Source organism: Balaenoptera acutorostrata, chromosome 9, assembly GCF_949987535.1.
Source record: "Balaenoptera acutorostrata chromosome 9, mBalAcu1.1, whole genome shotgun sequence".
Classification (NCBI taxonomy): Eukaryota; Metazoa; Chordata; class Mammalia; order Artiodactyla; family Balaenopteridae; genus Balaenoptera; species Balaenoptera acutorostrata.
Window position 1 is genome coordinate 93,458,572 of NC_080072.1, and position 23,628 is coordinate 93,482,199.

At 37.8% G+C, this 23,628-nt stretch overlaps 2 protein-coding genes across 5 annotated transcripts in view; one reads left to right on the top strand and one right to left on the bottom strand.

Annotated features, from left to right (window-relative positions):
• The window catches only part of ATM (ATM serine/threonine kinase), a 141,929-nt gene extending 138,853 nt beyond the window's left edge, over nucleotides 1–3,076 (bottom strand). For 2 of the 4 annotated variants that reach the window (XR_009009172.1, XM_057552160.1), the window contains exon 1: nucleotides 2,368–3,076. The gene's annotated coding sequence lies outside the window, so the exon portion shown is untranslated. The remainder of the gene's footprint in view (nucleotides 1–2,367) is intronic. The other 2 variants (XM_007172986.2, XM_057552161.1) reach the window with 2 other exon arrangements.
• A 302-nt stretch (nucleotides 3,077–3,378) lies between these two features.
• The window catches only part of LOC103000798 (protein NPAT), a 63,080-nt gene continuing 42,830 nt past the window's right edge, over nucleotides 3,379–23,628 (top strand). Inside the window, exon 1 of the mRNA XM_007172990.2 lies at nucleotides 3,379–3,549. Coding sequence (XP_007173052.2) covers nucleotides 3,513–3,549 — 37 coding nt within the window. The 5' untranslated portion in view covers nucleotides 3,379–3,512. The remainder of the gene's footprint in view (nucleotides 3,550–23,628) is intronic.

Sequence of the window (23,628 nt, forward strand, 5' to 3'; positions counted from 1 at the left end):
CGATATACCTTGCAAAAGTCAAAGGTCAACTATATTTTACTGTGTCTTAATGCCATTGCAGTAGACCTCCTCCTTTTAGATTTTCTGATGCAATCAAACCTTCCTTTGATAAACTTAAAAAAAAAATTTTTCAAGAAAAGCATTGTTTTAGTATTTCTGAGCCTTTTTACAAAGAAGCTTCACATTTTTGTTACTATAAATGTTTATAAACAAGGAAAAAATGTACATGTCTGTCTATTATATCTACACTACATATATATCTCAAGAGGATAAAAAGGTGGGCAAAGTCCTTTCCCCATCCATCCACATAAATTCTGCTCAATCTTTCAAGATCAAGTATATTACTCTGCCCCTGCTTAATCTCACAGAATCTTAAAATTGGAAGAAACTGAGAGACCATGTCCAATCTTCCTACAAAGGAAGAAATCTCTCCAACAAAATTCTTGCCCTCTCTTTAAACACTCTCACTTAGAACAAACTTCCTAATAAGACTACCTATTTTATTGGCAGATAGCTCTAATTCTCTTCTCCATTTATATTGATAAGTTGTTCTGATTCCTATATCCCTATAACAACCTCCTTTTCTATGCTGTAGAATACAGGTCATTATTTATTCGATTGCCTTTTTCATTTGACTGTATACCTCTTGAAGGCAAGGACTGTCATTTTTATTTTTCCATTCCTTATAGTTGTATCTAGAACTCCTCTCCCTTCTTGCTCAATCTTAGTTTAAAGGCTTCCTGAGTCAATAAGGAAAATAAAATTGGGATTCTAACCAATGAAAACACCTTAGCAACATCCAAAGAACCGTAAAGGCAGGCACCTATATTCTTAATATGTTATTTGTAGGGTGAAAAAAAAAAAAAGCATGTTTACTGAACATGTAACACTTCCAAGAAGTGGCAGCCCTAAACTTTTTTTTTAAGCTGTGTCTTTTCTGAACTTGCTTTTCCCCCTAGCCAATTCTCAGAGATTGATTACTTTCAAGAAAACAAAACAGTTCAGTACTATCTACATAAACAGGAAATGTTCATTCACTGCGACAAGCAACAATATTTACTGGGCAACTACTGTGTTCGAGGTACTATGTTAGGGGTAGTTAGACACATAATGAACTAAATAGACACAAATCCTACCCTCATGGAGTCATGACTAGTGGGGAAGAGTGACAATAAACAAGTACACTGATAAATCAATGCATAATTCCAAATTGTGATATATGGCTCAAAGGAAGCAAATACACAATAGCAATGGAAAGGATCATTTTTTATAAACTATCAAGGAAGATGTATCAGAGGAGGTTACAATAAAGCCAAGATCTGAATGATCTGGTGCCCATCATAGAAAGAGCTAAAGGACCAACATCTTAGAGAAGGAAACTAGCACAGCCAAAGGGTTCCAAGATGAAAAAATGCAAAGTATGTTGGAGGAACTGAAAGATGGCCAAAGGAACTAGAGAGTAGACAAGCAGAATAAGAGTGTCACCAGATAAAGGTGAATTCAATTAATACATTAATGCACAACGATTTAGGTTCCACTCCCAACCATGCAACTAGCATGATACATGTTTCTTAAGTAACAGCTTCTGAATTGGCAAATCCATTGTTCCTTTTCGGATCTCAACCAAGTTGGTCCCTTTGCAGAATTTGACAATGATGCTTATATACCATCTTCCTAGATCTAATTCTGCCCGTAGCATGCCATTCTTTTCTAACGGTAAGAGTGTGAAGTCTGTGGTCAGATTGTACTAGTTCATAACCTGGTCCTGCCACTTACAAGCTCTATAACCTTGGGCATGTTAGCTAATCTCTCTAAACCTCCGTCTTCTCAATGATAAAATGAAAAACAATACTAGAACTGAACTAGACCTTCAAATAGTTATTGTAAGGATTCCTGTCCATGTTTAACACAGTGCCTGGGGCATAGAAATTGCTCAATAAATGTTAGCAATTATCATTACTCCCTTCCTTTCTGTTTCACAAGTCTCTTTCGATGGTTCTTTTTCCACCCACACCTGAAACAACATTCTTGTCTCCTTACTTCTCACTGTATGTTCTCACAGTAGGATCTCATCCATTCCTGACTTCAACACGTGAAAATATGCCCAAATCTATTTCACTCAGTGCTGGACCTCACTCTTGAGCTTCAGGAACCTTTTACACGTTGTGCCTTTATATGCGTTTTCCCTCCTGTCTAGAAGGTTCCTATCATCCTCCAGGACAATTTAACACTGCAAGGTCTCACCGCAAACAGAATTGATTCTCCCAGTCTAAGTTTCTACAGAACCCCATCCACTGCTCTACCACCACAATCCTCTTCTATCACATTTTCATTCTTAATTCTAATAGTCTTGTTACTTATCTGTACCTGGTAAAAGCAGCCGCCAACGCTCTTGAGGGCTCACCACAGGACAGGATTATCACAAGGAAGACAGGACAGCGAGGTCACACAGCTAGCTGACTCGAACTCCGGGAGTGCGATACCAAAGCCCATGCTCTTAATCACGAGACTGTAATTGAAGCCCGAACAAATTGCTCGCTGATTAAAACTACTAATTATGAGAGGGGAGAAAAAGATGATTACTCAAGCCATCTAGTTACATCTGGACACGGGAAGGGTACGCGCACGAAGGTTCAATTCTGGGCATTAAGAAGTAGGTTCAAGGCGAAGTCGGCTGGAGCAGGAAGGGTGGGCGGACGAGAGCGATACGGACAGTGGGCTGGGCAAGATGAGGTGAAGAGAGGAGTAAAGGGCCGCTCTGGAGGAGTGAGTCTGAAGGCCAGGACTGAATGGCTCAGATACGACTGAATTCCCAACGCAGAAACCACTGCGCTGCTTCCGCGCCCCTACCGCTGGACTCGGATAGCCAAGGCGGAATCTCTGGCGGCGGCGACGGCCGAAGCCTAGAATCCCGCTCAACACGCCTCCCTCACGGGCCGAGCCGGCTGTCCACGCACTATTCCGACTTCCGGCTCAAACCTGGCGTGACCGCGCAGCGTGCGTCTCCGCAGGAAGCAGTAAGGCTGACGGGCGCCCGGACACTGTCTGCCCATGCGCGCCAAACGCTACAAGCTCTCCGCTCCCAGCACTCGCAACCCCAAAACGAAGGGCTCATCTTAGGAAACGCGCCTGCTCCCTGCCCGCCAATGGCGTGCGACCGCTGCGTTCGCCTCTCGCACTGCCCGCCAATGGCGTGCGACCCTGCCTTCGCCGCTCGCCCTCTAGCTCGGGCTCCGGCTCACTCGTCCCGCCTCCTCGCCCCCTTCAGCCCCACCCCTCCAAATGTGAGGACGGATATGACGACAGCTCGAAGGAGAACCAGGCGGGTTTCATTTCGGCGCCTTTCTTTCTCTGGCGGAAGCGATTGGCTGGCGAGGAGCTAAAGAGGCGGGACAAATCGCCGCGGGTCTAGTGCCGCCACTGGAACCGGGAGATGCGGCGCAGGAGGTGTCGCTGTGTTGGCTTTTACCTGGGTCTCGTCTCTTATTGCGGTTCCTTCTGCGGCTTCGATCATGCTGTTACCTTCGGACGTAGCCCGACTGGTATTGGGTAAGCGCCGACGCGGGAGGGAGGGGTATTGAACCAGGCTAAGCAGGACGGAAGGACCTTTGGGGCCAAAGGTTTTCCTTGGGTGGGGAAGCTTTGGGGCTTTGCCTCCCCGCCTACAAATTCAGACTGGAGGTGAATCTTCTTCAGTCGGAGGCTCGGATGGTTTAAGCTTCTTTGTGTGTGGATGCTCCTCTATTCCGAGGCTCCGTGGCGAGGGGAGCCTGAAGAGAAACTCGGGGTGAAACACCTGAGGCCCGGATCCGGTGGGAAAGTCAGGCCTGCACACTTAATTAGGATCCCTGCAAGGGGAGTTGCCTACGTGATGGATGGACTGGGTTCTTCAGCCTTGGGCTCACTTTCCCGTGTCAGAGCTGGGACCGAATTAGGAAAAATAAGAACTTCCCCAGCCACCCAGCTTTGTAGAAGGACCTTCTTAACGGCCTTCTCGTAACTAGCCCTTAGGACTACGAATTTGGGACAAATGGGGTGATCTTCCCTCTCTATCCCCCACCCTCCCGCAAGAAGTCGTAGAGTGTAGAGGTTTGAAATGCCAGTTGCATACTTTAAGACAGCACCAATTCCTGTTCTTTTGATTAGCAAGAATTTTCACAGGCGAAATGCCTTCCAGTTAAACATTTTCTAGTCCTAGTTAGTTTTTCCTCAATTTGAAAAGAATTAGTAACACTGCCAGTTGTCAGGCTGTATTGTCTGTGTGGGAAAACGGGTTTTGTTGTTTTTCCCCTGAAAGAATAAAGAGAATTGTACTGCTGGGAATGAGAGCCACATAAATCTCAAAACCGGAGCCAGTGATTTACAGACATCATATGTGAATGGTAAATGGTAAACATCTGTGATAAAACTTCCCCTGGTATCCACGGCCATTACTACCATTATTTTATTGCCAGAAAAATCCATTTCTTGTTCCATTCTAAGTACTCAGCCCTGTCCATAAAAAATGGCTTTTGTGCACAGGCTCTTGATGAGCACATTTTGCAGAAAACATTAGAAGGTAATGAATGATTCTACCGTATGTTTTTGGAGAAAATAATGACAAGTTTAAACTAATATTTTGTTAATGTTTGGTTCATCTTTTGTGCACTTTATGAGAACTGAATATCAGCAGTTAACCTACAACATCTAAGGAAAAAGCTAGCTATCTTGTAGTTGTTATATTAATTAGGCTTATATGTAAACAGATCCAAAGTAGACTTTCACAAAGTTCACAGTAACATTGACATACTTTATTATGGGTAGCTGTCCTGTGCATTGTGGGATGTTTAGCAGCATCCCTGGCTTCTGTCCATTAGATGCCAGCAGGACCCCAGTCCCCACCCCCACCCAGTCGTGAGAATAAAAAAAGTGTCCAGATATTGCCAGTATGTTTCCTGGAGGGCACGAACCACTGGTCTTAAGAAAGCAGTACGATTTTCTAACTGGAATAATTTACGCCAAACTTGTATTTATTCTCCACAAACCAGCTGCTCTCCTAGACTTCCTCCTTTTTTTAAAATGGATAAAAACTACAGAGATTGTTTCTTATCCTAAAATTCTTATTTGTCATTCACATTCCATTTTCATTGCCACCAATCCTAGCAGTATGCATCCCGTTACTTCTCTTTTGGACTGTTGTCATGGCTTCTCATATGGTCTTGCAATTCATCTTATTTACTGTTACAAAAATCTGCCTAAAGCCTTCACACTACACCTCCAATTCTGAAAGTTGAAAGAGTTTTGCACTTACAAAAATTTCAAGTTGTGCAAAAGAATAATACCAAAAAAAGCAAATCTCCCCACACTCACCACTCTTGCTTTTTTCATTTAGCATTATCATATGAACGTGGAGATCTATGATCACACAACTTAGTGGCTTAAAATATTAACAGTTTTATTATTTGCTCATGATTCTCCTCCTGTCAGTACTCCCTCCCTCTCAGTACTCCTCCAGCCCCTCCCATTGTTGGCCCCTTTTCTTCATTATGTCCTTTCAGCAAATCTTTGGGTGCGTAGTATGTTCCAGGCACTGTGCCAAATGCTAAAAATAGAGTTCTCCCCTTAGAGTTTACATAATTGGGTTTTTTACCCTTACCCACACACACCAAAACATTTTCCTAGACCCCACCTCACATTCTATCTATGCTCTCTCTATGTCACCCTTTCCCAAGTCAGATTTATTCAAAGAATAAGCTCTACTTAGTTGCTCTATTTCCTCACTTAGCTTTCATTCTTCAACATTCTGTGCTGACTTTCGTACCTCACTACTCCACTTAAATAGCCCTTGCTACTCCGCTACATCCAGCTATTTCCTTGCTGGAATTTCTTTAAATATTGTACAGGCCAAACTACATCAAAGTGTTGTTTGTTGCCTCTGGGCCACCAGTTTTGGTTTTATTAGTGTGTCATACAAGGTGCTCTGTGGAACTGATCCTACCCATCTCTCTTGCTTGATCTCAACTTCTCAACATAGGGCCTATGCTCCAGGCATACCAAACGACTTGCAGTTTCTCCAAATACTCTTCTTATGTATTTTGTTCTCTCTGCCTGCAATGTTTTTCTCCCCGTCTTCCTAGTACACTTGTATTCAAGGTTCAGGTCAATTGTAATCTCTCAAACTTTTTCCAGCAGGTACAGTTAGTGCTTTCTCCTTACATGCTCTCCTGGCATCGTGGATTACTTCTGTCATACTCTTACCATGTTTTATTGTAGCTTTGTGTTTACTTACTTTTTTTTTTCGGTAAAATAAAACATAACAAAATTTAACCATTTTAGCCATTTTTACAGTTCTGTGGCATTAAGTACAATCACATTGTTCTGTAACCATCACCATCATTCACCTGTAGAACTTCACCTTACCAAAATGAAACTTACTTTTTTGTCCTATTTAGTATTCTTAATCTGGGATTAATGGACAGGCTTCAAGAGTTCTGCGAGCCCCCAGACTATCTATAAAACTTAATGTATAGGTGGGGCATTTTTTTATGGGTAAAGTATCCAGAACTTTATTTAGATTCCCAAATAGGTTTGTTCCTTTCTGTGAGTCAGCATCCATTCAGGAAAACTGAAAGTAATCTGAGTATTTAACATGGAGGGATTTAATGAGGCAATTGGTTACACTGGTGATACAAAAGCTAAGACAAGCTGCTTACGTGAGCCAGCTCAGAGAGTAGCAACAGCAGGAAACCACTCTTGATAATCAGTAAGACAAGGAGAGATGAAACCCAGAGGCTGGTTTCACTGTGGAAGCTGGAAGGTAGACTTGTCTGGTGTGGAAGCAGTAGTAGAGGAGATTGTACCATGGCAAAGAGGAAATGGAGGAAAAAAACATGGCTGCTTCTAACTGCCCTCCAATCTCCAACTGGTGCTTCCCATTGATTGAACCCAACCAGAAGCTAGCTGACATGGAGCCCAGGAAATTGCCTGCAAGGGGTCAGGTTTCCTGTCCTACAGGGCAGAGCAGGGGAAACAGGAAGAGTAGATTTGAAGGCAAACAACCAGGACTGGCATACCTCTGAAAGTTGAAGAGCCACTGGTTCTATTCACCTTTATATCACTAAGACATAGATATTTAATAAATATTTACAAAAGTGTAGCTGTGATCATGACCTTCCCCTTTGTACTGAATAATATCTGTCATTTTTTTCAGATTCTGTTTATTCAGATTCTGTCATTTATTCATAATAATATGTCATTACTGACATTTACAACATTTTACGGTCCTTATCCATTCTGTCTTTTCATCTGTATTTCCAACTGTTCTCCATCATATACCTCGTGCTTCATCCAAACCACGTGCTTCATCCAAACCAGGCATGTTCTTCAAACATGCTCCATATATGCTTTCCATCCGCTTCGTTGGGATTCCCCTACTGTCCTTCAAGATTTGTCTCTTCCTTGAGACATTCATAGTATTCCCCAGTCTGTTAATACTTTCTCTAGCCCCTATGAAGTAAGTCCCATTGTCTTACCACCTTTCCTTGTATTACAGTTATTTGCATATATATCTTTTGGGTCCTTGTAGATTATAGCTTCTTTATAGAGAGATTTTCTTTGTTATTTGTGGATCTAGTAATATAAAGAACTGAAAGTTAAGTCTTCCCAAGAATTATTTACATTTTTTAAAGACCTTAAACTACTGATATTTGGGGGAAATTATTAGAATATGTGAAGGAAATATTTTCAGGTAGGGAGGTTTGCTGTCTCTTGCTTTCTTCATCAGGTGTATCTCTCTTTATCTTTCCCTCTCTATAAATAGGAAGAAGAGAGGGCAGACTGTTGGCATCCTAGGTCCTAAAATTCAAAAACCCTAGATATAGCTAGGATTTTGTCTTTCCTTCTCTTTTTCAATTATGTTTTCCCTTCAGTCTACTTTGTTACTCATTACTACCTCCACTGAAAAGCAGGCAGAAGACAATATTAAGAAAAAAGGACATTCAAATTACCTATTTGAACATTGTTCAGTAAGTTTACACAAAAGATGTAGTTATTTTGTTTTAAAGATTTTTTTTAAGGAATAAAGAGAAACAAATTAAACTAATTTTGATTGAAGAGTAACTGTATTATTGTAATAAAAGATAATTGGCCCCTATTGTGTATTTCATTGTAACATTTTAGATTTAGAATAATTTGTACCTAAAATTTCCCCCATTATTCTGATTGAGAATTGGTTACAATCAGATACTTAATGATGATAAATAAGCTTTTCATAGGCAAATAACTGGTTAACTGTAAGTGTAATAATAAGTGAGCATGAAAGCAGTCAACTGTTGCTTTACCACATTATTTTGGAACTTCCCAGACAAAAGTAAAGCAGAATACATCAAGTCTAATCCAAAATGGGAATTCTAGATAGCCCAAAGGTGGGCATTTTTTTTAAGAGCAGAAGAAATATATGAGATATTGCTATTTAAAGATGTATCATAACTTTTAAATACTGTTGTAGAAGCAATCTAGCCTTTTAACAAAGCCTTTTCTCAAATGTATACTATACAAAAGTATAATATCTTATGAGAAGCCAAAAACTGCCTGGTCTTCGGTGATTCCTTTTTTTTTTTTTTTTTTTTTTGGCTGCACTGCTAATTCCCTGACCCTCGGCAGTGAAAGCACGGAGTCCTAACCACTGGACCACCAGGGAATTACCACCATATTTTTCTAGAAAGGTTAACTGCGTATCACTATATTCTGTCTTGGGCAGCGTTTCTCAACCTTTATTTCATTATCATACCCTTAGGAAGTATTTTTAGACTTTTTTTTTTCCCTAATTGCCCCTTGCATGAGATTTTAATGTTACAAATATACTGTTTATATATTGTATGTATATCAGTGATTTATGCATAAAAAGTTATATTTTATTCATTCCCCTTCCTCCCCAGTACCAATTTTCACCCCCTTGGGGCTATGTCATTCTTTTTGAGAATACTTGATCTAGAAAAAAGGAAATCTTCTTTAAGGAATTAGATTTCATACCACCAGCTGTTAGAAGTCCCAAGTGGTTATCAGTATATCTGGGGTGATTAGTACTTTCGAAACTTTCTACCATGAAAAGAAACTGTTTGGGGTCTTCAATTTAAATCTTGAAGCATGTAAAGAAAAAGCTCCCACTGCCCTGATTCCATGAATGACTCTAGTGATTTATAGACATTTAAAATTGTAACTTCATGAAATCCTAGTGGCAGCTGACTTGTTTATTCCAAATAATGTAACTGTTAGAAAGCCAGTCATAAAAAATGATTTCTTTTCAGCTGGCTATAGTTTTATTGGGGTTTATATTGAGTTGTTTATTTGTGAAAAATGAAAAAACAAGGAGACTAGCAATCTGTCTTTGATCCACATTGAAGGTGATTTTATATTTTCAGTGAAGGGGATATTGAAGTGGTAGTATCTGAAATGAAAGGTTTCTTCTGATTTATAAATGCTTTCTCACACTCCAAACGACAATGTCTTTGGTTTTTTTTGTTTTGTTTTGTATGTTTGTTTCTCCCTGTAGCATTGATTAGCAAGAGGTTGGAAAACTGATTCATCAACTATGAGTACAAACTGGTGAATTGGTTCCCAAATCCCAGGTAGGGCATTCCCTAAAATGGGATGACAATTTCCTTGCCCTTTTCTTTTTATAATGCTCGTATATAATTTTGTAGGCCCTCTCAATTTTTTGACTTGAAGGGCCTGGTTAAAGATATCATTCCAGGTGAAGAGAGTAGACCTTTATAATTTTAAAGTTGGGAAAGACCTTAGTAATAATTGCCTTAGTAGTTATTAACTATTATACCAACACCGAGGTAAATATACTACAAAGGGAATGTAGTATCCGGTAATAGGATTTTGGTACATAGAGAATTCAAAAAAAGATTCTCTGAGGAAGTGATAATTACATAGACCTGAAGAATGAGTTGGAAGTAGCTAGGCTAAGAAAAGATAAGCTACCCAAGCAAAGGCAATAAAGTATACAGTAGCCTTGAAATAAGAGCATTCATGTATTGAAAACATGCTCAACATCACTAATTATTAAATAGAAATCAAAACTACAATGAAGTACCACCTCACACCAGTCAGAATGGCCATATTAAAAAGTCTACAGGGCTTCCCTGGTGGCACAGTAGTTGAGAATCTGCCTGCCAATGCAGGGGACACGGGTTCGAGCCCTGGTCTGGGAAGATCCCACATGCCGCGGAGCGACTAGGCCCGTGAGCCACAATTGCTGAGCCTGCGCGTCTGGAGCCTGTGCTCCGCAACAAGAGAGGCCGCGATAGTGAGAGGCCCGCGCACTGCGATGAAGAGTGGTCCCCACTTGCCACAACTAGAGAAAGCCCTCGCACAGAAACGAAGACCCAACACAGCCATAAATAAATAAATAAATAAATAAATTTTTAAAAAGTATACAAATAACAAATGTTGGAGAGGGTGTGGAAAAAAGGGAACCCTCCTACACTGTTGGTGGGAATATAAGTTGGTGCAGCCACTATGGAAAACAGTATGGAGGTTCCTCAACTAAAATTAAAGTTGACATATGATGCAGCAGTCCCACTCCTGGGCATATAAACAGATAAAACGATAATTCAAAAAGATACATGCACCCGTATGTTCACAGCAGCACTATTCACAATAGCCAAGACATGGAAACAACCTAAATGTCCATCAACAGATGACTGGTTAAAGATGTGGTACATGTATACAATGGAATACTACTCAGCCATAAGAAAGAATGAAATAATGCCATTTGCAGCAACGTGGATGGACTTGGAGATTATCATACTAAGTAAAGTAAGTCAAAAAGAGAAAGACAAGTACCACATGATATCACTTATATGTGGAATCTAAAATATGACACAAATGAACCTATTTACAAAACAGAAAAACTCTCAGACATAGAGAACAGACTTGTGGTTGCAGGGGGTAGGAGGGGATGGATTGGGAGATTGTTGGATAAACAACAAGGTGCTACCATACAGCACAGGGAACTATATTCAATATCCTGTGATAACCATGATGGAAAAGAATGTTTTAAATGTGTATGTATGCGTGCGTGTGTGTGTGTGTGTGTGTGTGATTTATTTATTTATATATAACTGAATCACTTTGCTGTACAGCAGAAATTAACACAACACTGTAAATCATCTATATTTCAATTTTTTAAAAAAGCATTCATGTATTCGTGGAATTGAAAGACCAGTTTGGCTAGGAAAGATGGAATGACAAGACATAAGGCTAAAGAGGAGATTAGGATATAAAACAAGTAGAGCCTCATATGACATGTTAAGAATATAGGATTTTTTCTCATTGAGATATAATTCACATACCCCAAAGTGTAAATTTTAGTAGTTTTTAGTACATGTTGTGCTACCATCACCATTATCTTAATTCCAGAACATTTTATCACCCCAGAAAGAAACCCCATACTCGTTAAAAGTCACTCCCAATTTCTCCCTTTTCCCATCTTCTGGCAACTAGTAATCTACTTTCTGTCTATAGATTTGCCTTTTCTGGACATTTCATGTAAATATGATTATACAGTATGTGGCCTTTTGTGTCTGGCTTCTTGAATTTACCAGTGTTTTCAAGATTCATCAATGTTTCAACAAGTATAGATAGTTAATTCTTTCTTATGGCTGAATAATATTCTGTTGTATGGATATATCACATTTTGTTTGTCCATTGATGAACAGTAGGTTGTTTCCACTTTGGGTCTATTATTTAAAATGCTGCTGTGAACATTTGTGTACAAGTTTTGTTTGGGCATATGATTTCAGTTCTCTTAGATATATTCCTAGGAGTGGAATAGCTTGGTTGTATGGTAATTCTATGTTTACTGTTTTTGAGAACTTAACATATGGTTTTCAAAAGTGGCTGTACCATTTTATGTTCCCACCAGCAATATATGAGGTTTCCAATTTCTCCACCTTTTTGCCAATACTAACTACTGTCTGTCTTTTAATTCTAGGTATCCTAATGGGTATGAATTAGTATATCTCATTGTGCTTTTGCTTTTACATTTTCCTAATGACCAGTGAAGTTGAGCCTCTTTTCATGTGCTTATTAGCAGTTTGTGTATCTTCTTTGGAGAAAGGTCTGTTCAGATCTTTTGTGCATTTTTTAATTGGGTTATTTGTCTTGTTATTATTGTCTTGCAAGAGTTTTTTTTTTTTTTTTTTTTTTTATGGCTGTGTTGGGTCTTCGTTTCTGTGCGAGGGCTTTCTCTAGTTGTGGCAAGTGGGGGCCACTCTTCATCGCAGTGCGCAGGCCTCTCATTATCGTGGCCTCTCTTGTTGTGGAGCACAGGCTCCAGACGCGCAGGCTCAGTAATTGTGGCTCACGGGCCTAGTTGCTCCGCGGCATATGGGATCTTCCCAGACCAGGGCTCGAACCCGTGCCCCTGCATTGGCAGGCAGATTCTCAACCACTGCGCCACCAGGGAAGCCCAAGAGTTTTTTAATATATTCTGGATTCTGGTCCCTTATCAGATACATGATTTGCAAATATTTTCTTCCATTTTGTTGGTTGTCTTTTCACTTTCTTGATAGTATCTTTGGAAGTACAAAAGTTTTTAATTTTGATAAAGTTCAATTTATTTTTTTCTTTGGTTGCTTATTCTTTAGATGCCATATGTAAGAAACCATTGTCTAATCAAAGGTCAAAAAAATTTACACCTGTGATTTTTTTCTAAAAGTTATAATTTTAGCTCTTATATTTAGGTCTTTGATTCATTTTGAGTTACTTTTTGTATTTAGCATGAAGAAAGGGTCCAACTTCAATTTTTTGCAGGTGGCTATCCAGTTGTCCCAGCACCAGTTGTGAAAAGACTATTCTTTCCCCCATTGAAGTGATGTGGTACTTTTCTAAAAAATCAATTGACCGTAAAAGCTTAGACTATTAATTCTTTTCGACTGATCTACATGTCTATCCTTAATGCCAGTACACAGTTATCTTGATTACTATAGCTTTGTAATATGTTTTGAAATAGGTAAATGTGAGTCCTCCAGTTTTTTTGTTTTTGAGATTGTTTTGCTACTCTGTGTCCCTTATATTTCCTTACAAATTTTAGGATCAGTTTATTAATTTCTGCAAAAAAGGCAGGTGGGATTTTGATAGGGATTGTGTTTTGTGTGTAGGTCAACTTTGGGAGTATTGATATTCTTCAGGTCCATGAACCCAAGATATCTTCCCATTTATTTAGTCTTATTTAACATCTTTCTATGTTTTCTAGTTTCTAGTGTAGTCTTATTTTGTTAAACTTATTTCTGAGTATTCTTTTTAATGCTATTTTAGATAGAATTGTTTTCTTAATTTCATTTTTGGATTGTTCATTGCAAGTGTATAGATATACAGTTGATTTCTGTATGTGCATCTTGTATCCCACAGCCTTGCTGAAGTCATTTAAAATTTTCTATATGTGACATCATCTCATCTGGAAACAGGACTGACTTTTGGTTTCATTGATTTTTCTCTATTTTTTAACTCTCTATTTCTTTCTTTTTTTCTCTCTCTAATATCCATTATTTCCTTCCCTCTGCTTCCTTTGGGTTTAGTTTGCTCTATTTCTAGTTTCTTAAAGTGCAAGGATAGGTTATGGATTTGAGATCTTTCATCTTTTTAATACAGGTATTTATAGCTATAAATATACAAATAAGCAATACTTTAGCTGCATCCCATAAGTTTTGGTATGTTGTATTTTTGTTTGCATTTATCTTAAAATATTTTTTACTTATTTATACTTTGACCCTTTGATTATTTAGGAGAGTGTTTAATTTCCACATATTTGTGAATTTCCCATTGTTTCTGATTTCTCATCTCATTCCATACTCAGTATGATTTCAGTCTTTTTCATTTATTGAAGACTGGGCAATTAGAAAAATTGAAATAACAAGCATCCAGATTGGAAAGGAAAGAGTCAAATATCTCTATTTTCAGATTAGTTGATGTCTTGCCCAGGCTAGAACTTTCAGTACAATGTTGCATAGAAGTGGCAAGAGCAGACATCTTTGTCTTGTCCTTGATCTTGTGGGGAAAGCTTTGAGTCTTTCACCGTTGAATATGATGTTCACTTATCTTAATGTCCACTTTGTGTAATAATGGTGTAGCCTCTCCAGCTGTCACTAAGTTACTGCCTGGATGGTGTATCTTTTTCCATCCTTCTATTTTCAACTAATTTGTGTCTTTAATCTAAAGTATGTCTATTGTCAAGAACATATAGTTGGATCATATTTTTATTCATTCTGTGAGTCTCTGCCTTTTAATTAGGTGCTTAGTCCATTGACATTAAATGTAATTACTGATTAGGTGTGGATTTTGTCTGCCATTTAATTATTTGTAGTCTATACATCTTTTTGTTGTTGTTGTTCTGCTATTCCTCTAGTACTGCCTTTTTTGTTTTGAATAGATCCAGTTTAACATTCTAATTTCATTGTTGTTTCCTTTTTATTTTTTATGTTTAAGTTATTTTCTTCATGATTGCTTAGAGATTACAGTTAACTTAAAACAATTCTATTTGGATTAATATCAATTAGTTTCAATAGTATATTAAAAATTTTGCACCTTTATAATTCCATTCCCTTTCCTCTTCTTTTTGCTGTTAAAATAATATAAATTACATCTTCATATATTGTATGCCCATCAAGACAGATTTATAATTGTTGCTGTATGCAGTTGTCTTTTTTTTTTAACATTTTCCCCCTTTTTTAAAATTTATTTTTATTTTATTTTATAATTATTATTTTTTTTTTGGCCACATAGCGTGTGGGATCTTAGTTCCCCAACCAGGGATGGAACCCACGCCCCCTGCATTGGAAGCGCAGAGTCTTAACCAGTGGAGTGCCAGGGAAGTCCCTGCAGTTGTCTTTTAAAGCAGAGAGGAGAAAAAGGATTACAAACAAAAATCATTTATACTATTTTATTCTTGCCTGTGTAGTTACCTTTACCATTTTTCGTTAATTTTTTAGTGTGGATTTGACTTTCATTTTAGTCTGAAGGACTCCCTTTAATATTTCATATAGGGCAAGTCTGTTAGCAGTGGATTATTTCAGTGTTTTTAATCTGGGACTATCTTAGTTTCTTAATTTTGAAGAAGTCATGATAGATAATAGAATTCTTGGTTTACTTTTTTCTGTCAGCACTTTTAATATGTCATCTCACTGCCTCTGGCCTTCATGGTTTCTAATGAGAACTCAGCTGTTAATCTTACAGAGGATTCCTTGTATGTTATAAGCCATTTCTCTTTCCACTTTCAAGATTCTCTCTTTCGATAATTTATGATATGACTAGCTATGGATCTCTTTGAGCTTATCCTACTTGTAGTTTTTTGAGTTTCCTGAATAAGTAGATTGATGATAGTTTCCTAAAATTTTGGGTGTTCTCAGCCATTATTTCTTCAAATATTCTTTCTACCCTTTTCTGTCTCTTAGTTCATTCTGGGACCCCCAGAACATATGCTTATGTTGGTACATTTGAAAAAGTTTCACAGGTCTCTGAGACTGTTCACGTTCATCATTCTTTTTTTGTTTCTGTTCCTCATACTGAATAATCTCATTTGATCTATGTTCAAGTGCACTGATTCTTTGATCTTTCTCCTCAAATCTGCTATTTATTGGCAAATTTTGTACTTCAGTTATTATGGTTTTTTTGTTTTCTACATGGCTTTTTTCTTTTAATTTCTTTCTCTTTTATTTCTTTTTGATAGTTGTTCTCATAATTTTGTTTAGATATTTAGGCATAGTTTTCTTTAGTTCTCTGACCTTATTTTAAAAAGCTGAAAGTTTTAAGTCTAGTGCCTTGGCTTCCTTAGTGACAGTTTCTACTGACCACATATTTTCCCCTTGTTTATTAGCCATACTTTCTTGTTTTTCTGCATGTCTCATAATTTCTTTATTGAAAATTGAGAACTTTAAAAGTTTTCAAGTGGTATAGTGGTAGAATATGACAACTTTTGTAATCTGATTCACCTCCCTCCTTCATGTTTGTTATTGCTCTTTGTTGTTGTTTAGCAGGGTTTTTTTTTAACAATTTCCTGAACTAATTATATAAAGTCTATATTCTTTGAGTTTATATTCTCTGATTGGACAATGATTTCCTTAAATGCTTGGAGTCAATAAATCTCCCACTGTTTGCTAAGGGGCTGTGTGTACAGTGGGGTATGCTTCAACATTTAGCTAAGCATTTGACAGCTTTGCCTTAGCCTTCACTTCCTGCTTGTCAGAGGCTTATGGTCAGCCAGAGGTGAGTGCTTAGGGCTTTGTCAGATCTTTTTTTTTTTTTTTTTTTTTTTTTTTTTTTTTTTATAGCTCCTTTATTTTATTTTATTGAGGTATAGTTGATTTACAATATTATATAAGTTCCAGGTATACAACACAGTGATTCACAATTTTTAAATATTATATTCTATTTATAGATATTATAAAATATTGGCTCTATTGCCTGTGCTGTACAATATATATGTGTACTCATTTATTTTATGCATAGTAGTTTGTACCTCTTAATCCCCTGTCCCTATCTTGCCCCTGTCCCCTTTCCTCTCCCCATTGGTAACCACTAGTTTGTTCTCTATATCTGTTTCTGTTTTGTTATGTTCATTCTTTTGTTTTATTTTTTAGATTTGTCTTTATCTGTCTGACTTATTTCACTAAACATAATACCTTCCTGGTCCATCCATGTTGTTGTAAATGGCAAAATTTCATTTGGTTTTATGGCTAATTCTTTATCCATTCATCTTTGATAGATACTTAGGTTGCTTCTATGTCTTGGCTATTGTAAATAATAATGCTATGGGTCTTATTACATTTGCTTTATATATATGTTCCAGAGTTTTTAATTGTACTTAGTGGGAGAAATAGAGAAAAGTATGTTCACTCCCTCTTCCTGGAGGTAGTAGTCCAACCTCAGTTTTTTTGTTTTTTTGTTTTTTTTTTTTCCCACACACACACACTGTATTTTATTTTTACAAGAGATAAATAGACTGACACCAAGCATTGTACATGGATGACCACAACAAAAGCAACACTGATTGCAATTACCAAACATGAAACACACTCATACTATGTCATAATATTGACATTCAGTCCAGTAATCCTCCACTGTAACAGCTCCTTTACTTTGCAGTGAAAATTGATTTGTATATTCTTTGCCTCTGAGTCCTTGTGGGATTTTTTTTTTTTTTAATTCAGACAGAAAGTCACAAAAATTATACTCATCCTCATCAGTTCACTCAGTCCCATGTAATTAATTTTTTTTTTCATCTTGATCTTTTGTTAGCACTTTTATGAGTTCATCAGTTTTTCATTAGAGTTCTGAAAATGCTTATTCATTCAGTTCAGCAGTACAGTCAGTTACCAGAAACCTGTACTTGTCAGAGTCTTTTCCATGAATTTCTTGAAGATGAAACCCTTTTATAGGAACATACTTGCAAAATCATCAGAGTACACCCAGAACTGTCTGTAAATGACAGAAGACTTAAAAATGACCATGGTTAAAGATTTGATGAAAGTTCATAATAATGCAGTTGACAAGAAAATTAGTTATTTCTGAGATATACATTTTAAAGTAATAACTAGGATTATTACTTATAACCTTATACCAGAACATATAAGATTTTTAGAAGTTTCCTGTAATGTCTGAAACATTTATATTAACATATTTCCATACATATTTCCATACAAATACAAATATAAGATTTTTAGAAATTTCATGTAATGTCTGAAACATTTATATTAACATATTTCCATACATATTTCCATACAAATACAAATATAACATTTTTAGAAATTTCATGTAATGTCTGAAACATTTATATTAACATATTTCCATACAAATAACCCAATGAAAGTTTAGTATTAGTTGTTTTGTTTGTTTTTTTTATACTGCAGGTTCTTATTAGGCATCAGTTTTATATACATCAGTGTATACATGTCAATCCCAATCGCCCAATTCAGCACACCACCATCCCCACCTCACCGCAGTTTTCCCCCCTTGGTGTCCATATGTCCATTCTCTACATCTGTGTCTCAACTTCTGCCCTGCAAACTGGCTCATCTGTACCATTTTTCTAGGTTCCACATACATGCATTAATATACGATATTTGTTTTTCTCTTTCTGACTTACTTCACTCTGTATGACAGTCTCTAGATCCATCCACGTCTCAACAAATGACTCAATTTCGTTCCTTTTTATGGCTGAGTAATATTCCATTGTATATATGTACAACAACTTCTTTATCCATTTGTCTGTTGATGGGCATTTAGGTTGCTTCCATGACCTGGCTATTGTAAATAGTGCTGCAATGAACATTCGGGTGCATGTGTCCTTTTGAATTATGGTTTTCTCTGGGTATATGCCCAGTAGTGGGATTGCTGGGTCATATGGTAATTCTATTTTTAGTTTTTTAAGGAACCTCCATATTGTTCTCCATAGTGGCTGTATCAATTTACATTCCCACCAACAGTGCAAGAGGGTTCCCTTTTCTCCACACCCTCTCCAGCATTTGTTGTTTGTAGATTTTCTGATGATGCCCATTCTAACAGGAGTGAGGTGATACCTCATTGTAGTTTTGATTTGCATTTCTCTAATAATTAGTGATGTTGAGCATCTTTTCATGTGCTTCGTGGCCATCTGTATGTCTTCTTTGGAGAAATGTCTATTTAGGTCTTCTGCCCATTTTTGGATTGGGGTGTTTGTTTCTTTGATATTGAGCTGAATGAGCTGTTTATATATTTTGGAGATTAATCCTTTGTCTGTTGATTCATTTGCAAATATTTTCTCCCATTCTGAGGGTTGTCTTTTTGTCTTGTTTATGGTTTCCTTTGCTGTGCAAAAGCTTTGTAGTTTCATTAGGTCCCACTTGTTTATTTTTGTTTTTATTTCCATTACTCTAGGAGGTGGATCAAAAAAGATCTTGCTGTGATTTATGTCAAAGAGTGTTCTTCCTATGTTTTCCTCTAAGAGTTTTATAGTGTCCAGTCTTATATTTAGGTCTCTAATCCATTTTGAGTTTATTTTTGTGTATGGTGTTAGGGAGTATTCTAATTTCATTCTTTTACATGTAGCTGTCCAGTTTTCCCAGCACCATTTATTGAAGAGACTGTCTTTTCTCCATTGTATATCTTTGCCTCCTTTGTCATAGATTAGTTGACCATAGGTGCGTGGGTTAATCTCTGGGCTTTCTATCTTGTTCCATTGATCTATGTTTCTGTTTTTGTGCCAGTACCATATTGTCTTGATTACTGTAGCTTTGTAGTATAGTCTGAAGTCAGGGAGTCTGATTCCTCCAGCTCCATTTTTTTGCCTCAAGACTGCTTTGGCTATTCGGGGTCTTTTGTGTCTCCATACAAATTTTAAGATGATTTGTTCTAGCTCCGTAAAAAATGCCATTGGTAATTTGATAGGGATTGCATTGAATCTGTAGATTGCTTTGGGTAGTATACTCATTTTCACAATGTTGATTCTTCCAATCCAAGAACATGGTATATCTCTCCATCTATTTGTATCATCTTTAATTTCTTTCATCAGTGTCTTATAGTTTTCTGCATACAGGTCTTTTGTCTCCCTAGGTAGGTTTATTCCTAGGTATTTTATTTTTTTTGTTGCAATGGTAAATGGGAGTGTTTCCATAATTTCTCTTTCAGATTTTTCATCATTAGTGTATAGGAATGCAAGAGATTTCTGTGCATTAATTTTGTAACCTGCAACTTTACCATATTCATTAATTAGCTCTAGCAGTTTTCTGGTGGCAGTTTTAGGATTCTCTATGTATAGTATCATGTCATCCGCAAACAGTGACAGTTTTACTTCTTCTTTTCCAATTTGTATTCCTTTTATTTCTTTTTCTTCTCTGATTGCCGTGGCTAGGACTTCCAGAACTATGTTGAATAATAGTGGTGAGAGTGGACATCCTTGTCTCGTTCCTGATCTTAGAGGAAATGCTTTCAGTTTTTCACCATTGAGAATGATGTTTGCTGTGGGTTTGTCATATATGGCCTTTATTATGTTGAGGTAGGTTCCCTCTATGCCCACTTTCTGGAGAGTTTTTATCAGAAATGGGTGTTGAATTTTGTCAAAAGCTTTTTCTGCATCTATTGAGATGATCATATGGTTTTTATTCTTCAATTTGTTAATATGGTGTATCACATTGATTGATTTGCGTATATTGAAGAATCCTTGCATCCCTGGGATAAATCCCACTTGATCGTGGTGTATGATCCTTTTAATGTGTTGTTGGATTCTGTTTGCTAGTATTTTGTTGAGGATTTTTGCATCTATATTCATCAGTGATATTGGTCTGTAATTTTCTTTTTTTGTAGTGTCTTTGTCTGGTTTTGGTATCAGGGTGATGGTGGCCTCATAGAATGAGTTTGGGAGTGTTCCTTCTTCTGCAATTTTTTGGAAGAGTTTGAGAAGGATGGGTGTTAGCTCTTCTCTAAATGTTTGATAGAATTCACCTGTGAAGCCATCTGGTCCTGGACTTTTGTTTGTTGGAAGATTTTTAATCACAGTTTCAATTTCATTACTTGTGATTGGTCTGTTGATATTTTCTGTTTCTTCCTTATTCAGTCTTGGAAGTTTATACCTTTCTAAGAATTTGTCCATTTCTTCCAGGTTGTCCATTTTATTGGCATAAAGTTGCTTGTAGTAGTCTCTTAGGATGTTTTGTATTTCTGCGGTGTCTGTTGTAACTTCTCCTTTTTCGTTTCTGATTTTATTGATTTGAGTCCTCTCCCTCTTTTTCTTGATGAGTCTGGCTAATGGCTTATCAATTTTGTTTATCTTCTCAAAGAACCAACTTTTAGTTTTATTGATCTTTGCTATTGTATTCTTTGTTTCTATTTCATTTATTTCTGCTCTGATCTTTATGATTTCTTTCCTTCTGCTAACTTTGGGTTTTGTTTGTTCTTCTTTCTCTAGTTTCTTTAGGTGTAAGGTTAGATTGTTTACTTGAGATTTTTCTTGTTTCTTTAGGTAGGCTTGTATAGCTATAAACTTCCCTCTTAGAACCGCTTTTGCTGCATCCCATAGGTTTTGGGTCGTCGTGTTTTCATTGTCATTTGTCTCTAGGTATTTTTTTATTTCCTGTTTGATTTCTTCAGTGATCTCTTGGTTATTTAGTAACGTATTGTTTAGCCTCCATGTGTTTGTCTTTTTTACGTTTTTTTCCCTGTAATTCATTTCTAATCTCATAGCGTTGTGGTCAGAAAAGATGCTTGATATGATTTCAATTTTCTTAAATTTACTGAGGCTTGATTTGTGACCCAAGATGTGATCTATCCTGGAGAATGTTCCGTGCGCACTTGAGAAGAACGTGTAATCTGCCGTTTTTGGATGGAATGTCCTATATATATCAATTAAATCTATCTGGTCTATTGTGTCATTTAAAGCTTGTGTTTCCTTATTTATTTTCATTTTGGATGATCTGTCCATTGGTGTAAGTGAGGTGTTAAAGTCCCCCACTATTATTGTGTTACTGTCGATTTCCTCTTTTATAGCTGTTAGCAGTTGCCTTATGTATTGAGGTGCTCCTATGTTGGGTGCATATATATTTATAATTGTTATATCTTCTTCTTGGATTGATCCCTGGATCATTATGTAGTGTCCTTCCTTGTCTCTTGTAACATTCTTTATTTTAAAGTCTATTTTATCTGATATGAGTATAGCTACTCCAGCTTTCTTTTGATTTCCATTTGCATGGAATATCTTTTTCCATCCCCTCACTTTCAGTCTGTATGTGTCCCTAGGTCTGAAGTGGGTCTCTTGTAGACAGCATATATATGGGTCTTGTTTTTGTATCCATTCAGCCAGTCTATGTCTTTTGGTTGGGGCATTTAATCCATTCACATTTAAGGTAATTATCGATATGTATGTTCCTATGACCATTTTCTTAATTGTTTTGGGTTTGTTTTTGTAGGTCCTTTTCTTCTCTTGTGTTTCCCACTTAGAGAAGTTCCTTTAGCATTTGTTGTAGAGCTGGTTTGGTGGTGCTGAATTCTCTTAGCTTTTGCTTGTCTGTAAAGCTTTTGATTTCTCCATCGAATCTGAATGAGATCCTTGCCGGGTAGAGTAATCTTGGTTGTAGGTTCTTCCCTTTCATCACTTTAAGTATATCATGCCACTCCCTTCTGGCTTGCAGAGTTTCTGCTGAGAAATCAGCTGTTAACCTTATGGGAGTTCCCTTGTATGTTATTTGTCGTTTTTCCCTTGCTGCTTTCAGTAATTTTTCTTTGTCTTTAATTTTTGCCACTTTGATTACTATGTGTCTCGGCGTGTTTCTCCTTGGGTTTATTCTGTATGGGACTCTCTGCGCTTCCTGGACTTGGGTGGCTATTTCCTTTCCCATGTTAGGGAAGTTTTCGACTATAATCTCTTCAAATATTTTCTCTGGTCCTTTCTCTCTCTCTTCTCCTTCTGGGACCCCTATAATGCGAATGTTGTTGCGTTTAATGTTGTCCCAGAGGTCTCTTAGGCTGTCTTCATTTCTTTTCATTCTTTTTTCTTTAGTCTGTTCCGCAGCAGTGAATTCAACCATTCTGTCTTCCAGGTCACTTATCCGTTCTTCTGCCTCAGTTATTCTGCTATTGATTCCTTCTAGTGTAGTTTTCATTTCAGTTATTGTATTGGTCATCTCTGTTTGTTTATTCTTTAATTCTTCTAGGTCTTTGTTAATCATTTCTTGCATCTTCTCAATCTTTGCCTCCATTCTTATTCCGAGGTCCTGGATCATCTTCACTATCATTATTCTGAATTCTTTTTCTGGAAGGTTGCCTATCTCCACTTCATTTAGTTGTTTTTCTGGGGTTTTTTCTTGTTCCTTCATCTGGTACATAGCCCTCTGCCTTTTCATCTTCTCTGTCTTTCTGTAACTGTGGTTTTTGGACCACAGGCTGCAGGATTGTAGTTTTTCTTGCTTCTGTTGTCTGCCCTCTGGTGGTTGAGGCTATCTAAGAGGCTTGATGGGAGGCTCTGGTGGTGGGTAGAGCTGACTGTTGCTGTGGCGGTCAGAGCTCAGTAAAACCTTAATCCTCTTGACTGTTGATGGGTGGGGCTGGGTTCCCTCCCTGTTGCTGTGGCGGTCAGAGCTCAGTAAAACCTTAATCCACTTGACTGTTGATGGGTGGGGCTGGGTTCCCTCCCTGTTGGTTGTTTTGCCTGAGGCAACCCAACACTGGAGCCTACCCGTGCTCTTTGGTGGGGTTAATGGCAGACTCTGGGAGGGCTCACGCCAAGGAGAACTTCCCAGGACCTCTGCTGCCAGTGTCCTTATCCCCACGGTGAAACAGAGCCACCACTTGCCTCGGCAGGAGACCCCCCAACACCAGCAGGTACGTCTGGTTCAGTCTCCCCCAGGGTCACTGCTCCTTCCCCTGGGTCCCGATGCACACATTACTTTGTGTGTGCCCTCCAAGAGTGGGGTCTCTGTTTCCCCCAGTCCTGTCACAGTCCTGCAATCAATTCCCACTAGACTTCAAAGTCTGATTCTCTAGGAATTCCTCCTCCCGTTGCCGGACCCCCAGGTTGGGAAGCCTGACGTGGGGCTCAGAACCTTCACTCCAGTGGGTGGACTTCTGTGGTATAAGTGTTCGCCAGTCTGTGAGTCACCCACCCAGCAGTTATGGGAT